We start from the raw sequence: 15,576 nt of genomic DNA, 5'->3' as shown, positions 1-15,576 counted from the left end.
TAACACAAGGGAGTGGGGAGAAAATCAACTCAGTTCACAGTTAAAGGCAACTTACCTAATTTGCAGTTTCCAAAATTATACACAAACTGAAACATGACAGTCCTTTAAAATGTGCACTTCTCCACATTTTGCAGTGTAGTGCTCCAGCCAAGTAAAATGTAGAAAAATGCATATACCAGGGTAAGGTGTGTATAACATACAACAAATAACATACAGCAAAGCACTGTATTATGGAAAAATCCTTTTCAGACAAGTGTATATTCTGAGAAATTTGTCTTACAATGCTGATCAGTTTTCATGAGGACTTTAATTCAGTGGTAGAGCACTTGGTTTGCATGCAGAAGGTTCAGGTTCAGTCTCCAGCATCTCCAGCTAGGGCTGGGAAAGACCCCCATCTGAAATTCTGGAGACCTCCTGCCTGCCGGGATAGACAATCTGAGCTAGATGGGCCAATGGCCTGATTTGGTATGAGGCAGCTTCCTATGTTCCTCATACCCCTTAAGTAGGCTTTCAAGAGAGTACAGTAACACAGTCTAATGGGCAATTCTCAGCTCTTAAATTTAGTGTAAGATCTTCATCCAAGCTGAGATCCTCTTTATTCTGCAAAATTAAGAGTTGGTTAAATATTTGCATTGTTGTGAATAAATAATGACTTTCTAAGAGAACCCATCACGCTGGCCAAAGAGAGAGTGCAGTTCTGCATTTAAAATGTGGTTTCTGTTGATTTCTGTGTTCTTTTTATCTCTCTCAAGTAGTGCTTGCAAAATATTCTCGTCCTCTCAGTCTTTGGGTATGACTAGTAAAAACTCTTTGTACAAATATTGACAAAAATATTGTTTGTGTAAAGTGATACATATTGGAGTAAAAACCCTGAGTTCACATATACACTAATGGGATCTGAAGTGGTGGTGAATGACCAGGAAAGAGATGTTGGGATCATGTTGGATAGTGTCATGAAAATGGCAACTTAAGGAATTTGATACATTCATGGAGGATAAGGCAATCAATGACTACTAGTCATGATGGATATATTACCTCTAGGATCAGAGGAAATATGCCTCTGAGTACCAGTTGGTGGGTAACATAAGCAGGAGACTGCTATTGCACTCATGTCCTAGTTGTGAGCTTCCCATAGACATCTGGTTTGCCAACCATGAGAACAGAATTCAGGGCTAGGGAGACCTTTGGCCTGATACATCAGTGCTCTTATATTCTAAAGATGTTTTCTCAATTTTGGTTCACAATACTCCCCATCACTGCCATCACAATCCATCTTCTACTTTTTCCTTGTCTCTGGCTTAAAGCTCAGATGTGATCCCACCCAATTAGAATCCCATAGTGAGCAGAATATCACAACATGACAGAAACAATCAGCTTTAGTTATGTGATGACATCACAGAGGGCAAGCAAGAGCAAGTGAGATCAAGAGAAATCAATAGAACTGTTTCATAAATAATACCCCCAAAATGACAAAAAGGGGAGCCATTTTTTAGAACTGAAGAAAATGTTTGTGGAAGATTGCTAGCATTTTTAGTGTAGCTCTAGTCTTGTTTTCTTTTCTACAATAACAATAGTTACTTCACTTTTGATGGATCCTTACAGAAAATCATTGAGAAATCAGAAAAAAATTGCTTTAAAAATAATCAAAAGTGTAAATGAAACAAAACAACCCAATTCAATATAATCTATGCTCTAGAATGCTGAAGTTGTGAATCTGTTCAGTGCAGTGCTTATAATACCTCATTACAGTGGCAAAAATATCTAATACCTTCTTAAGCCTCCTTTTCACTGAATGTTAGTCTCTAGATAGTTTGTAAAATGCCCAGTATGTCTTAGGGCCAGCAACTGCCAAAAAGCAAAGAAAGAAAATAATAAAAAAACTGAATTCTAATTAAAATGCGCAAAAGTGCTGAATACTGAAGAAGCAATATTCTGTGCTTTTTGGGAGAGACACATGATAAATGTTTGCACAGCTAAAAGTCAAAACTTCTTAGAAAATAGAACTTGGCAGTGGAACGTAGTCATGTGAATATGATGTTTTGCTGCATTAAATAACCTGACAGCTTCTCAGTTACTGCAGAGGCAAGCACCCTAGTTCAGTCATCTTGTGCTGCACATGGTAGGGCTAGTGTGCACACAGGACAGGTGTCCCAGGCACATAAAGCCATATAGGATCTGGTTATGTGTGGCAAAACCGAACAATGATCTGTTGCCCCCATACACAGAGAAAAACAGATCATTTGGATTAGATGGCAAGACTGTTCTTATGGGCAGGATATGTTAGACAGCGTGGTTGCCTAAAGCAGGGACAGTTGTGAAAGATGGAGACACATTGCATGGACACCCATCAGTGCCCCAAACTTGGACAGAGGTCTCAAGTATACTACTTATTTCCATAGGAGTGAACAGCAGCCATTTACTTATATGAGATAAAGTTAGAGACACATCTGGGGTGAGGGCTAAACCTGGCTCTCGTCCTGGTGGATTCAGTGTTTGAAATGAGAGGAAGGATTTCCCTTCTCTGAACTGGATCACTGATGGCAGTCGATTTCCTTTGTCCCATAAAATCCAGTGGGATCCATTGAGAACTGAGCCAGCCAACATCTGCATAGCCCATCCCTACATTTGTTTATCCCTGTCTTCTGTTCTTGATGTGAAGTTAGAATATGATGAAATATTTGGCTTTTAAGGGTGTAGCTATAGGGCCCATCCTGTTCTGCTAGGGCCTGTGGCTAACAGAAGAAGTGGTAATGAAATACCAGGGTCTCTTCCAATGCAAAAGCAATGCAATGCAAAAGAATGTAAAGGAAAACCCTGGATGCTCCTGGTGGACCCTGCCAGCCTAGTTTTGGAAGGTGAAGACTTGCCCTTCCATTGGCTATGCTCCTCTGGGAGACATGCTGACAATATCTTAAAGGTGCTTAGCCGGTTCTGCCGTTGCATGCCCCCTGCATGAGTGTGGAGCAGTAGAAGCTGCAGGGGAGTCATCCTCAGTCTCCGAGGACGATGGAAGAGCTATGTCTTCAGACTTGTGCAGTGTAGAAGGGGAACTGAGGTGCTCTCCCCGTCCTCAAGTGGGGTGACTGGTGCATGAGCTGCATCAGAGAGCTCCTGAAGGCAACAATGAGACCCTGAAGCAGAGGACATGACAGGGCACAACATGTTCACTGAACACGTGAAGGATGGTCACCACTAGCCATGCCCTCGCATGCTGCGGTACACTGTTAGAAAATCATGACCACCCTCTCTGATATTGCATATACGGGTCTTTGCCCTCTGTTCCCAGCTTGGACCCAATTCCTGTGCCTCCTGGTCTTGACCACCCACATGAACTATTGAATAGAGAGAAAGAGCTTTAATGCAGTACAACAATGTACATGGTACTTTATGAAGTAATATAAGCAAAAAAAGGGAGTTGAGAGAAAGATCCCTTCCCAAGGATGTTAAAATCTAATTTTTAACAATGGCAGTGGTGATGGGGGTGCAAAAGTAGAAAAGAAGGGTTCCAATGTAAAAAAGAAAAGAAAGGGTGGATCCAATGTGCTGATCCACCTACACATGGTTTTGAACATGTGCAAAGTAGGATGATGCAGATGATGCATGGAAGCTATTCTCTACTTCTGATAACAGAGATAACTCTACGGATGTTTGCTTCTGCACTCATAGCCCAGTGGCTATCTGTTTCTTAACACAGGCAACCTGCCATTTATTTCTGTGCCTATTTTCAGGTACTCAGGTGTGTGTGGCATTTCTGGACAACAAAATAACAGTTGATTTGCTATAAGCTTAACCACTTTCCCTCCAGCTGAATAAACAAAAAAAATCTCTCTGGCTTGTAAAATAATGGACTTAATAAAACTTCTATCTCTAATTATATTGCAAGTGTATTAAGAATTGCTTGCATTTTGCAACAGATAGCAACTTTTCTTTTCTTTTGTAACTAGTGAAATGATAGACTAAATGATAAGATGGTTTCGTAAGCCGAGAGAAGCCATTATCTCTGGTACATTAAGGATTAATCGACCAGAAATGCAGGATATTACACTGGACACAGCTGATGCCAGGTGTTATTTTGTTTTCAGAAAAATCTATATTTCATAAAGAACATAAATAACAGATGGCTTCAAAAAAATCTATGACAGGCTATGAAGAAGAATGAAATAGGTTTAGTGTAGTCAAGAAGACTGATGTTTAAAATTCATGGCTCTCAGCATTTTATTTAATTTTTTGAACCATTAAAGAAATAAAACAGAAAAAGCAATGTGCCTGACCTAGTTGTTCTGGAAATTTTAAGCATAGTCATATATAACATTTAGCAGCCCTTCCCTACCTTTGGGTCCCCAGATGTTGGAGTTCAACTCCCATTAGACACAGCCAGCATGGCCAATGGTCAGGAATGATGGGAATTGTAGTCCAGCAACATCTGGGGACCCACAGGGTGGGAAAGGCTAACATATAGCAAGACTTTATATAACTTTTCAGAGTTTACCATCCACCCAATTTTTCTACATAAATTCATGTCAGGCTGACTGTATGATCACCTAATAAATACTGAATAACTGCAACAACAATAGCAAATAACATTAATGATTATGATCCTTATTTTCCTCATTTCCATAGGGGTTTTTAAACTATGTGGGTTAAAACATCTTATTTATAAGTCATATTTAGTCAATCTCTTTGAGACATTTTGTAAAATACTATAAACTATTATTAATAATAAATAATATTAATAACAATATTTGGGCTACCTGAGGGATAACAGCTGGTTATTAGAGGGAGATGAGCTCTTCCAAGCTCACCTCAGATTAATTCAGAAACTACCCAGGTCTGTCGGGAAAAACATAGTCAGAACAACTCAGGTTATTTTTTGTCTGAGCCAGTCCAAGGGCTTGGAAAATTTACCTGTTTATCTGTGCTGGCCACTTCCATCCTAAGAAGCCAATCTGTCAGATCCTCAATACCCCCAAACACCTTCCCTTCCTTTATTTTTAATTGGCAATCAAAGTGGAGACATGCAGAAACAAAGAAGGAGGGAGGTATTTTCCACTTCCTGCTCTCCCCTCTATTGTTTTGATGCCTGGTAACAATGTGCCAGGGCATGAGGGACCATGGGAAATTCAATCCTCCCAAGGGCTGAGGCAAATGCTGGTATCTCCTGTGGTGATCCCATTTTTAGGAACCCTGTCAGTGCTGGCCACAGCAGAATCCATTCCATAACACTGTAATCTAAAGCGGGGGGGGAGGTAAACTGGGAATCACTGATAGATGTCAGTGATTTCCAGTAGATTAGCAAGGATTTCCGACTCCCAATAGCAACAAAAATCATCTCCCTCACCCCCGTCACCATCCCAGCCCATCTATACCACTAAAAAAAGAAAGCTTGCAGGGGTATTATTTATTTAGTTATTGCATTTATATCTCACCTTTTCTCCAAGTAGCTCAAGGTGGCGTCCAAACATGGTTCTCCCCTTCCTCATTTTATCCCCACAACCCTGTGAGGTAGGTTAGGCTGAGAGGCAATGAATGGCCCAAGGTCACCCATTGAGCTTCATGGCTGCATGGGGATTCGAACCCTGATCTCCCAGGTCCTAGTCTGACACTCTAACTACTACACCATATGGGCTCTCATATTGGGTAACCATACCTCATACTGGGTAACCAGCAATAGACTTTTGTGTGGATGGACTATTCAGTTTTGGTACTCAAAATGTATCCCTGAGCTCAGAGTTATTTCATTCTAAGTACTCATCTTTTGCACTGGGCTTCAGCTGGTAGATCTCAGGATTCTGGTAGAAAAAGCAAAGTAGAGCCCACAACCCCAAAGCTTGCTCATACGTGATTGAAAGAACAGTGCTAATGTTCTATGAGATGATCTCCTCATGTAGGATGTCACAGGATTGGACTTCTTGCTGTGATTTTGTGGTGCCACAAGCATTTTAAAATGATGATGTGAACTACTTTGTGGGATAACAGGACAATGCAAATAAGTGCTCCTTCAATGTAGTTAGATGAGACTGGTTGTAATATTCATGCCTCATATTAAGCAGGAGAATGAGTTGAGAGCACTTTGTATTCCTTCCTTCCTCCTGACCTAGGACCCTCATATTCCACATCACAACCAATTCAGCCTGTGCAACTACTCACTCATCTTTCCACCCCCACCCCACCCCATCCACACTGCTTTCTCCACTTTAGAGGCAGAGCTGATCCTACCATAAGGCAGAATAAGGTACATGCTTTGGGCTGCTGAGTCTGGGTGTCCTAAAACGGGACCACTTTTTTTAAAAAAAAAATACTGCATTTTTATTGCCAGAGAGGAGGAAGTGCAGTGTGTGTGTGTGTTTCTTTTTGGCTTTAGGTGCCAAAGTAACGTGACCAGCCTTGAATACCAGGCAAGCACTTTGACTTGAGGGCAGACATCATGTGCTGGTCCTCCTCAGCTAGCCAAATGTCTTCAGCCAGCTCTGTCTAGAATGTCGTGCCTTTAGCATCTTAAAGTATCTATAGCTGGCCATAGCTGCCCTGCTCACCATTGTCATGCCTCTAAGATGCAGCTTGCCTTTGCTGCTCTTTTCCATCTTCATGTGTTTTGTCTGTGTGGGAAAGGAGTGGCAGATGAATATCTTCCCCTTGAGTTCCTCATGCTTGCAGCTTGCACTAGGCTTCAGCAGAGAACATCAACCATTTGGGGTAATGTTTGATATGGGATTATTTCAGTGGCCCTACCCTACATACAGTCTTCATATTCCTGAAAAACAAAATTAATGATGCCATGCTGCTGCCACACTTTAAATCAAGTATGCTACCCTCCATGCATTGCTGGACTACAACTCCCATCACCCCTGGGCATTGGCTATTCTTGCTGGGGCTGATGGGAGCTGAAGTCCAACAACTTCTAAAGGGTACCATGTTGGCTGTCCCTGCTTCAAAAAATATATTACCTTATAAAGTTGTTGTAATGTTTTACATTTGGGGTATATTTTCTGTGCCTTACCTTGCAGGAAATCAATGATGCAGACGTGCAGGAACTGGTGAGAAAGTCTATTGGAAGGTTAACAATTATTCGGCAAAGCTTTCCGGTGCCACAGAACATCAGTCAGCGCTGTTTCCGTGGGAACCACCGGATATCTTCATCACTGTGTGATCCTAAAGACCCTTTCTCCCAAAATATGGAGGTACTTTCAAATTCTATAAATCTGGGGTCCCCAGGTTGGTGCCTGTGAGTACCACTGCACTCTCAGACACCACTTTGAACCCCCCCTACCATTTTTTGTAAAATGAATTTTCTTGGCTTTTTTGTTATTACTTTGTTGAGGAGGGTGCTTGTTTTGGAGGAGGGATGCTGCCTGCATTTGTCTGCATTTAATTTGTTTGGGGTATAGGCTGATGTTTTGCTTGACTTTTTTGGGGGTAAGGGGGCTCTGAGCATCAACAGTTTTTCTTCTGTGAAACTGATGTGTTGTTTCTTAGATTTCCAGAAGTGCCCCAAGCCCCAAAAGTTTGGGGATCTCCGCCATAAATGACTTGCCATGCATTTTTTATGCTACACATGGGCGCTGGGGGGAAAGGGGGTTTTTATATTGTGATATTCTAGACTTGTACTGTTCCATATGTCAGATACATGTGGTCTATAATACAAATACACATTCTTTTTCTGACAGCACTTTTCAAAGGAACTTCATATCTCTTCATCTCTTACAAAGACCCTGCCTCATGTCAGACTTTTAAGGGCTGCATTTGGACATGGGGTTCATTGTGTTAGTTTTACGGATTATAATAGTAGCGCTTCTGTCCTGAAATTGCTTTCATACTGCAGTCATGGTTTGTTGACTGATATACCGCCATGTTGTGCTAAATGTCTTTCACACTGCTGCAATGAGCAACAACTTCTTTCCATCGCTCACCTGTTATTCACATGTGCACTGTGGTCCCATATAATTCACTGCATTAGTGTATTGTTAAGGTCCTGGGGTCCAGTCCCCTAACCCCAGGGCAATTGACCCTGGCCAGACACACCCCGTGCCTCCCTTACCAGGGCTGATTTAGACCAAACACCAACCTTGTAAGGTAGGTAGACTGCCACCACCCCTTAACCTGGTCTCCCACTCTGAGTTAAGGGGAACTCAGAATAACAATAGACTGGCAGAGATTCCCAAGAGCAAGAACCAAACCTTACACTCACTGCTCTGGAGCCTCCAGCCAAACCCAATTCAGTAGTCAGTAGCTTTGTAGTGAAGTTACTAGCTTCAGAGCCTCAGCTCCCAAGTAACACACACCAGTTAACATGAGGTAGTTTATTAGTTAAAATACAAGTGCATATAAAAAGAGCAGCATACAATTCCTTTAAGCCAAACACTCTTCAACAGTTAAGCATAGTCAACATCCATACAAAAATACAGTGAGAAGTTCAATTAGCCAATCATGACACCTCTTGATGATGGAATACAGTAGGGCCCCACTCATACGGCGGGTTACGTTCCGGACCCCCACTGTAAAGTGAAAACCACTGTAAAGCGGAACCCATTGAACAGAATGGCACGCGATGCCCGGAAACCACCGTAAAAGCGGAACAAGCGCCGTATGAGTGGGGCTTTAGTCTAATTGCATCTAATTGAGACCGCTGTATTAGCGAATCGCTGTAAAGCGAAGTGCTGTAAAGTGGGGCCCTACTGTAGTCTAAAAGTTCACTGCAAGGGCAGGCCTACTAATCTACGACTACTCAGGCCTCCTGACCTTGGTACCAGGCAGTACAGATAAGATACAGCTGCCTCCCTTTTAGACCAACAAACTGCAGCTGCACTGTATGAGACGCCCTAATTTTTCCCAGATTAAAGAATCCCAGAAATTTATGCAAGATATTACCCACAATGCCTTCAGGCTAAGCCATTTTACTTTGGCCAACCTTAGCTGTTCTTGACATGTATCTCTTCATGTTTCCATGTGACCACTCTTCCTTTCACTTCTGACATTTTTGTGTGGGGTGTATGTGTGGGAACTGCTTTCCATGACTACGCTGTAATATGCTACAATACTGACACTGAGGTACTGAGGTAAAAAAAAATAAGGGCAGGAGCAATTTGCTTGCTGGGAAACCATACCTCAGCTGGTCATGTAAGCAGCAGTAGCGTGATCGCAGGAAAATGACAGCATAAAACTCCCATGATTTACCAGATTTTAGGGCTTGCAAATGAAATTTTTCTGGAATCATTTATCAGGGAAACAAGTGCTAAACTTCGACTATATTCTTTTAGATTTCCAGAACTGGCTTCTATGTAATGGGAAAGACCAAAATAATTACAAAAATTATGAGGTAAAGAACTGTCAGTGAGATGGATTAAATTGCTGTCTAAAAGCACATTCAGTGCTCATTGTGGGCTTCCCCGTTTGAAGTTTTTCACAACTTTATGTGAGGAAATATGCTCTGGTGGTCATCACAAAGATCATCACAAAGTTTTTTTAAAATATCCGAATAAAAAATGCTTAACTTTGAATCACCTGATAAAAAATTTACACAGCTACTTAAGCCATTTTTAAAAAATAATCTGGAAGGTATTTATTTTATGATTGATTTCTGCTGTTTTTCCATTGTTAACACTATTGTTCATGCTGCTGTATTTTCATATTTTGTACAGTAGGGCCCCGCTTTACAGTGTTTGTTCCGCTTTTACAGCATTTTTTTGCTGCCGGGCACCATTTTGGTCAATGTAAGTCAATGGGATCCGCTTTACAGCGGTGTTTGCTTTACAGCGGGGGTCCGGAACGTAACCCGCTGTATGAGTGGGGCCCTACTGTATCTCGTTTATTGCTCTTTTTCATGGTTATCAGACCATAAAATGATTGAATAAAATTGCTTTGGAAAACAAGGACATTTGTTGTTGTTACGTGTCTTCAAGTCGATTTCGACTTATGGCGAACCTATGAATCAGCAACCTCCAATTGCATCTGTTATAAACCACCGTGTTCAGATCTTATAAGTTCAGGTCTATCACTTCCTTCATGGAATCAATCCATCTCTTGTTTGGCCTTCTTTTTCTACTTCTAATGCTGTTTTTCCCAGCATTATTGTCTTTTCTAGTGAATAAACTAGGACCTAAATAATAATAAAATAAAATAAAGAACAAAATAATTTAAGCCCCCAAAATTATAACAGCAGTAAAATAAATTCAGTATTCTTAGGTCAGGTGATCACCAAGGTGTGGCACTCATTGTTGCTGTACACTAGGGGTGTGGAACCAGATCTGGCCTCATGGACCAAGTTTGACAGGTAGGTGGAGCCACCCACCTGTCAATCACCTCTCTCTATGTCTCTTTAAATTTCAGATGCATACATGGTGACCTCAGGCATAACCAATATGGTGCCCTATAGATGTTATACACTACCATTCCAGGCAGCTCTGGTCATTGGCCAATAGGAGCCCAGGGTAGTAATATTGGTTTTAAATAAATACATAAATAAATAAATATTGAAATAATTAAAGATGAACAGTCCCAACAATATATCCAAAAGAAGTCTGTATCTGGGCTCTGAATATAACCAAAAATGCAGTATGTAATGGATAACATATCTTTTGACTGAAGGCACAAATATTGACAAGAATTTTAGCATATTTCCCATCCACTTTTTTCTAGTTTCATTGTCTGAAATCCCAGGGATTGTAAGAGCCTCCTGAAGAGCAGGGAATATTAAATCTGTTAAATGTCTCAAAAATTTGGTTTTTCATTAAAGTTTTTATTACTATACCATGAAAAAATATGAAACTAATCCATATCTGTCTGTATGTTAATCTCTTTAATCCTATTTTTGAATATCCTCTTTGCCAGATCTACAGGGCCAGCTTTCATTGCATCAGTATTCAGTTCATATTCGGCACAACCCTTTCACATTTCTTTGTCCAGTTGCTCTTCATACCTTTTGACATTGGATCCAGATAAAATTTGTTTGGTGGCTTTTGATTCAGTCATTAGGAACATAGATAGTGGGGTATGTGATGGGTTTGGAGACCGCAGGGTGATTTGCCTACCTGCTGTGAAGGTTGCGGATGTTGCTTGTCAGCCAGGTAGCTTGGTAGATAATGCTAGGGAGGAGTCATTTGTTGTGGTGCACGTTGGCACCAATGGCATGGGGAAATGCAGCCATGACATCCTGGAAATAAAATGTAGGTTGCTAAGTAGGATGCAGAATGCTAGGGCTTCCAAGGTAGCTTTCTCTGAAATGCTATAGGTTTCACATGTAGGGCCAGCTAGACAGGCACTGCTTTGTGGTCTCAATGCATGGGTGAGATGATAGTGTTGAGAGGAAGGGTTTGGGTTTGTTTGGCATTGGGAAACATCTTTGGACAAGCCTGGCCCATACAAAAGGGACGGGCTCCACTTGAACTGAGATGGAACCAGACTGGTGGCACTTAAAATCAAAAAGGTGGTAGAGCAGCTTTTAAACAGGTGGAGCAAAGTCAACAGAAACTGAGGAGGGTCCAGTTTGGCACAAATCTCCCCTCTGGGATAAAGACAAATAATGATGAATGTTTAAATGGGGTAGGCCCAGAACTAGGCATTGTGAATGCAGGGACTCAGGATAGCAATTTAGAGAAACCAAAGTACCAGAGGCCAAACCAAAAGTGCCAAAGACTCTTGGAGAGAGACACTGTACATAAGGGTTTTTACACTAATGCTAGAAGCTTCCAAGCCAAGATGGGAGAAGTGGAGTGCTTGGTCTTAGAGGACAGCATTGACATATTGAGCATAACTGAAATTTGGTAGAAAACAGTGAGACACAATTATCTTTGGATATAAATTATATCAGAAGGACAGGGAAGGATGTTTTGGAGGTGGGTGAAAGAGAGCATTGAATCCAGCAAGCTAGAAGCCCCCAAAGAGGCAGATTCCTTCACTGAATCATTGTGGGTGATGATACCTGGGTTCTAAGAGTAATTTGTTGCTGGGGACAGTCTACTGTTCCCTGATCAAAATGCTGAGGGGGATCTTGAGATGAAAAAATATATTGAGGAAGCATCTAAACTAGGAAATGTTGTAGCAATGGGTGTCTTCTGCAAGGGTAAGTCCTGTCTCATTAACCTATCAGAGTTCTTTGAATGTGTCAACAAGTATATTGGTAGAGATAATCTAGTTGAAATCGTGTACTTAGTTTTTTAAAAACTTTTCGACAACATTATCCTAGTTCTTCCCCATGTCCCTCTAGATCTGCCTTCCCCAACCTGGTGCTGGTTGGACTATAACTGTTGGACTACAACCCCAAGGTGTTAGACTTCAGCTCCCATCAATCCCACACAGAGTGGCCAATGGTCAGCAATGATAGGAGTTGTAGTACAAGAAGAAATGGACAGCACCGGGTTGGGGAAGGCTGCCTTAGATTAATACCTTGAGATGGAACATGAGATGCTGATGGCACGGTGTAATCACTTAAATAAAACTATTTTACCCTGTTTGGCCATTCATTCTTAAGATCCCACAAGGCTGTAAGGTAGGACTGTCCTTCTGTTTTCCTGCTGTGTACTCACCAGGCCTTGACGTGGCCAGAAGTCAGACCCTGGAGAAACAGATGTGCCTCCTGTTGTGCTGGAGAAACCCAAAACTGCTCGTGGACAGTCTGGTCACAGTGGGAGTGAGAAGAACTGGCCCTCTCTCATTTCCACTATGTGCTCCAATCTAGCAGTCAAAAGGGTCTGCCTGGGAATAGAGAGACTCACATTAAATCTGGGACTTCACTGGAATTTCTGTTATCCTTGGGAAGCTCTCCCATGTTGGAGACTCAGTAGCTGCCTGAAAGTGGCTTTGTGTATCCTTAGGGTGCTTCCTTATTGCCTGCCACTGGTTGCTTTCTGAACCATGTGGGTTGCCTCCAACTCTTTCCCAGGATGCCTCCCTGGCTTGCAGCCAGGCTGGAACAGAAAATAGCCAGCATTTTTTAATACCTTAGTGGTATTATGTTTTGATATCAACATATTGATGTAAGAACTAGTAGACATTGTCTCATTGTTAGGAATTTATTAGGAAAGTGTTAGTAAAGTATGATTTGTTATTGTATTTTCATTGGAAGTTGTAATTGTTGCTTTTTAATAATGTTATTACCTTGTTATTTAATTTTTGTAAATTGTATTGTTTTTATTGATATGTATTTCTATATTTGTGTATTTTTTGTAAGCTGCCTTGAGGGCCTTTTGGCCAAAAGGCGGGATAGAAATAAACTATAATAATAATAATAATAATAATAAATCACAAGTAAGTAACCCTGTCTTCATGCCTCAACTACCTCCTACCATTCTGTGCTGTTCTGTATACCATTTCCTTCCAGGCTGCTTTCACACTGCACTTTATTCCGTTATTCTGATGATGTCTTACTGGTAATTTGTGCATTATATCTGATCTTTCACATGACGTACAAGCTAGCTCCAGAATTCTAGTGAAATGTAGTGCAAGTTATAGCGCAAATTTCCATGATAAATGATACCAGGAATAATCTGTTAGCAAGGCTGGGAACCTGGAAGATCATGGGAGTTTTTCACTAGCTGCAGCTGCTCATGTGACAGGCATCCCAGCATGCAGTGCGTTCAGGGCCGGTTCCAAAGGGTGGCCAGGTGGGGCACTGGCCCGAGGGCCCCTGGGGCTAGAGAGGCCCCTGAGGGACCCCTCTGCTCCCCTTCCGCGATTCGCTACAGGATTGCTGCTACAGATTGCACAGCAAGACCTTCGGGGCTCTGCCATTCCCTTGCTTAACCTACCTTGATCTGCAGTTGTGCACGCAGCGGTGCACTTAACAAAGATGGCGGCTGAGGTTTCCCTAAGGGTCTGAAGCCTCTGCGGCCATCTTGGCTGATGGCACACATGCGTACTGCGCACGCGAATCACTGCCATGAACCAAGATGGCAGCAGAGGCTTCAGCTCCTTAGGGAAACCTCAGCCGCCATCTTTGTAAAGGGCACCGCTGCGTGCTCAACTGCAGAACAAGGTAGGTTAAGCAAGGGAATGGCGGCACTCTGAAGCTCACAACATGCGATCCGCGGCAGTGATCCTGCCATAAATCGCAGAACAGGAGCACTGGGGCAGGTTTGTGCCCAAGGGCCCCAGCATGACTGAGGCCGGCCCTGAGTGCATTCTAGCCTTTTAGTCACACTGTGTGGGGGGGTTTGCCTGATGAAAATTGTACCGGTATTCCAGTATCAGCTCAGATAGCAGCAGCATTTGCTACACACACCCTGTGTTGATACAACGAAAATAATTTAAAAAGTCAGATCCTAAAGGGAGAGGGCTTGCATGACAACAGGACGAGATCTTAGACTGCCTATATAGTGGAGAACAGTGCGGATGTATATAATGCATGAGGGACAAAAGACAGACGTGTGAAAAATAGATGTGCGAAATGCCAGTATATCGGCTGAAAAAATTGCTGTTCCTTAACGCAACAGGTACTGCAGTGTGAAAGGGATTTTAGAAATCAGGACAGAAGCACTACCTTTTTAATCCGTTAAACTAATGCAATCAGCCCCATGTGTGAAAGCAGCCCCAGATTTTGCTACATGAGCACAGCAAGATTGACCATAAATATGTTTCTCCTTTCTCCTGGAGTTTCCCAAAAAGCAAATATAAAATCGTTATAGTTTGGGTTCTTAGCAAGGTCAGCATTGGTCATTCCCTCATTCCCCTCATTCCCTTCCCTCCGCCTCAACAGGACACTGCAGCTTCTGAGAATTGTACACTAAATCAGTCTTCCATTGAATTATACAGGGCATTAAGAAACCTGTTTTGATTAGGTGTGAGAGCAATAAATATATGAAGCAACCTTTCATATAATCATATAATGTGTTCTGGGGTTACTGTGATTAACGTATCATTCTTCTGAGGTCATAGAGAGTATGGAGATGCAAAAATTTACTTATACATGAATTATTGGTGACTGAAAACACCATAAGCACTCATCTGAACTATAGGTAAAGGCTTAAAAGATGTTTAATGGCTGCTGATCACTGTTCTCTGGAGTCCCATTAACAGCTGATAGATGCACTGCAAAATTGCTCCTAAATTAACAAGTATATACATCAATACGAACTGTGATGATGTTTCAGTATTCCTCTAATATAAAGTTAAGGAGATGCATTTTTTTAAAAAGTCAGTTTGTTCAGAAATGATGTTGATGGAAGCTGATGCTGTTCATATGCCGAGCATAGTTGTATTGCCTTTGTATGTCAATTGCAGCCTTATTATCTTTGCTTCCTAAATGTTTGAAATGTTTTTCAAGGTCTGATACAAGGGATTTATTATCAGGCCTTCTAAAACCAATGCATAATAATGCAGATATTTCAGTTGTTCAGGCCTTATTTATTGCCTTCCCAATTACAGGTGAGATGAGAATATGTTAAAAGAGAAGAAATTTCAAAGGAATTAAAATGTCAGCTTTGAAATTAATTAAGAGCTGCATTGCTTTAATCAGTGCATTGTTACTTTTTACAAAGTTTCATTTAAAACTAGGGTAAAGATAGGCAATTGGCAGCTGAGAGGCTCACATAATGGCCCCAATCATACATGTATGAATCATTCCCTATCACAAAGAGCCAGTCAACA

At 41.6% G+C, this 15,576-nt stretch overlaps 1 protein-coding gene across 1 annotated transcript in view; it reads left to right on the top strand.

Moving 5' to 3' along the window:
• Positions 1-15,576, top strand: part of GRID2 (glutamate ionotropic receptor delta type subunit 2) — an 887,701-nt gene that overhangs the window by 539,884 nt on the left and 332,241 nt on the right. The window contains exon 5 of the mRNA XM_061583023.1: positions 7,005-7,178. Within this exon, the coding sequence (XP_061439007.1) occupies positions 7,005-7,178 (174 nt within the window). The remainder of the gene's footprint in view (positions 1-7,004; positions 7,179-15,576) is intronic.

Source organism: Rhineura floridana, chromosome 9, assembly GCF_030035675.1.
Source record: "Rhineura floridana isolate rRhiFlo1 chromosome 9, rRhiFlo1.hap2, whole genome shotgun sequence".
Classification (NCBI taxonomy): Eukaryota; Metazoa; Chordata; class Lepidosauria; order Squamata; family Rhineuridae; genus Rhineura; species Rhineura floridana.
The sequence above is the reverse complement of the archived record's forward strand: the minus strand, read 5'-3'. Positions and strand labels throughout refer to the sequence as shown.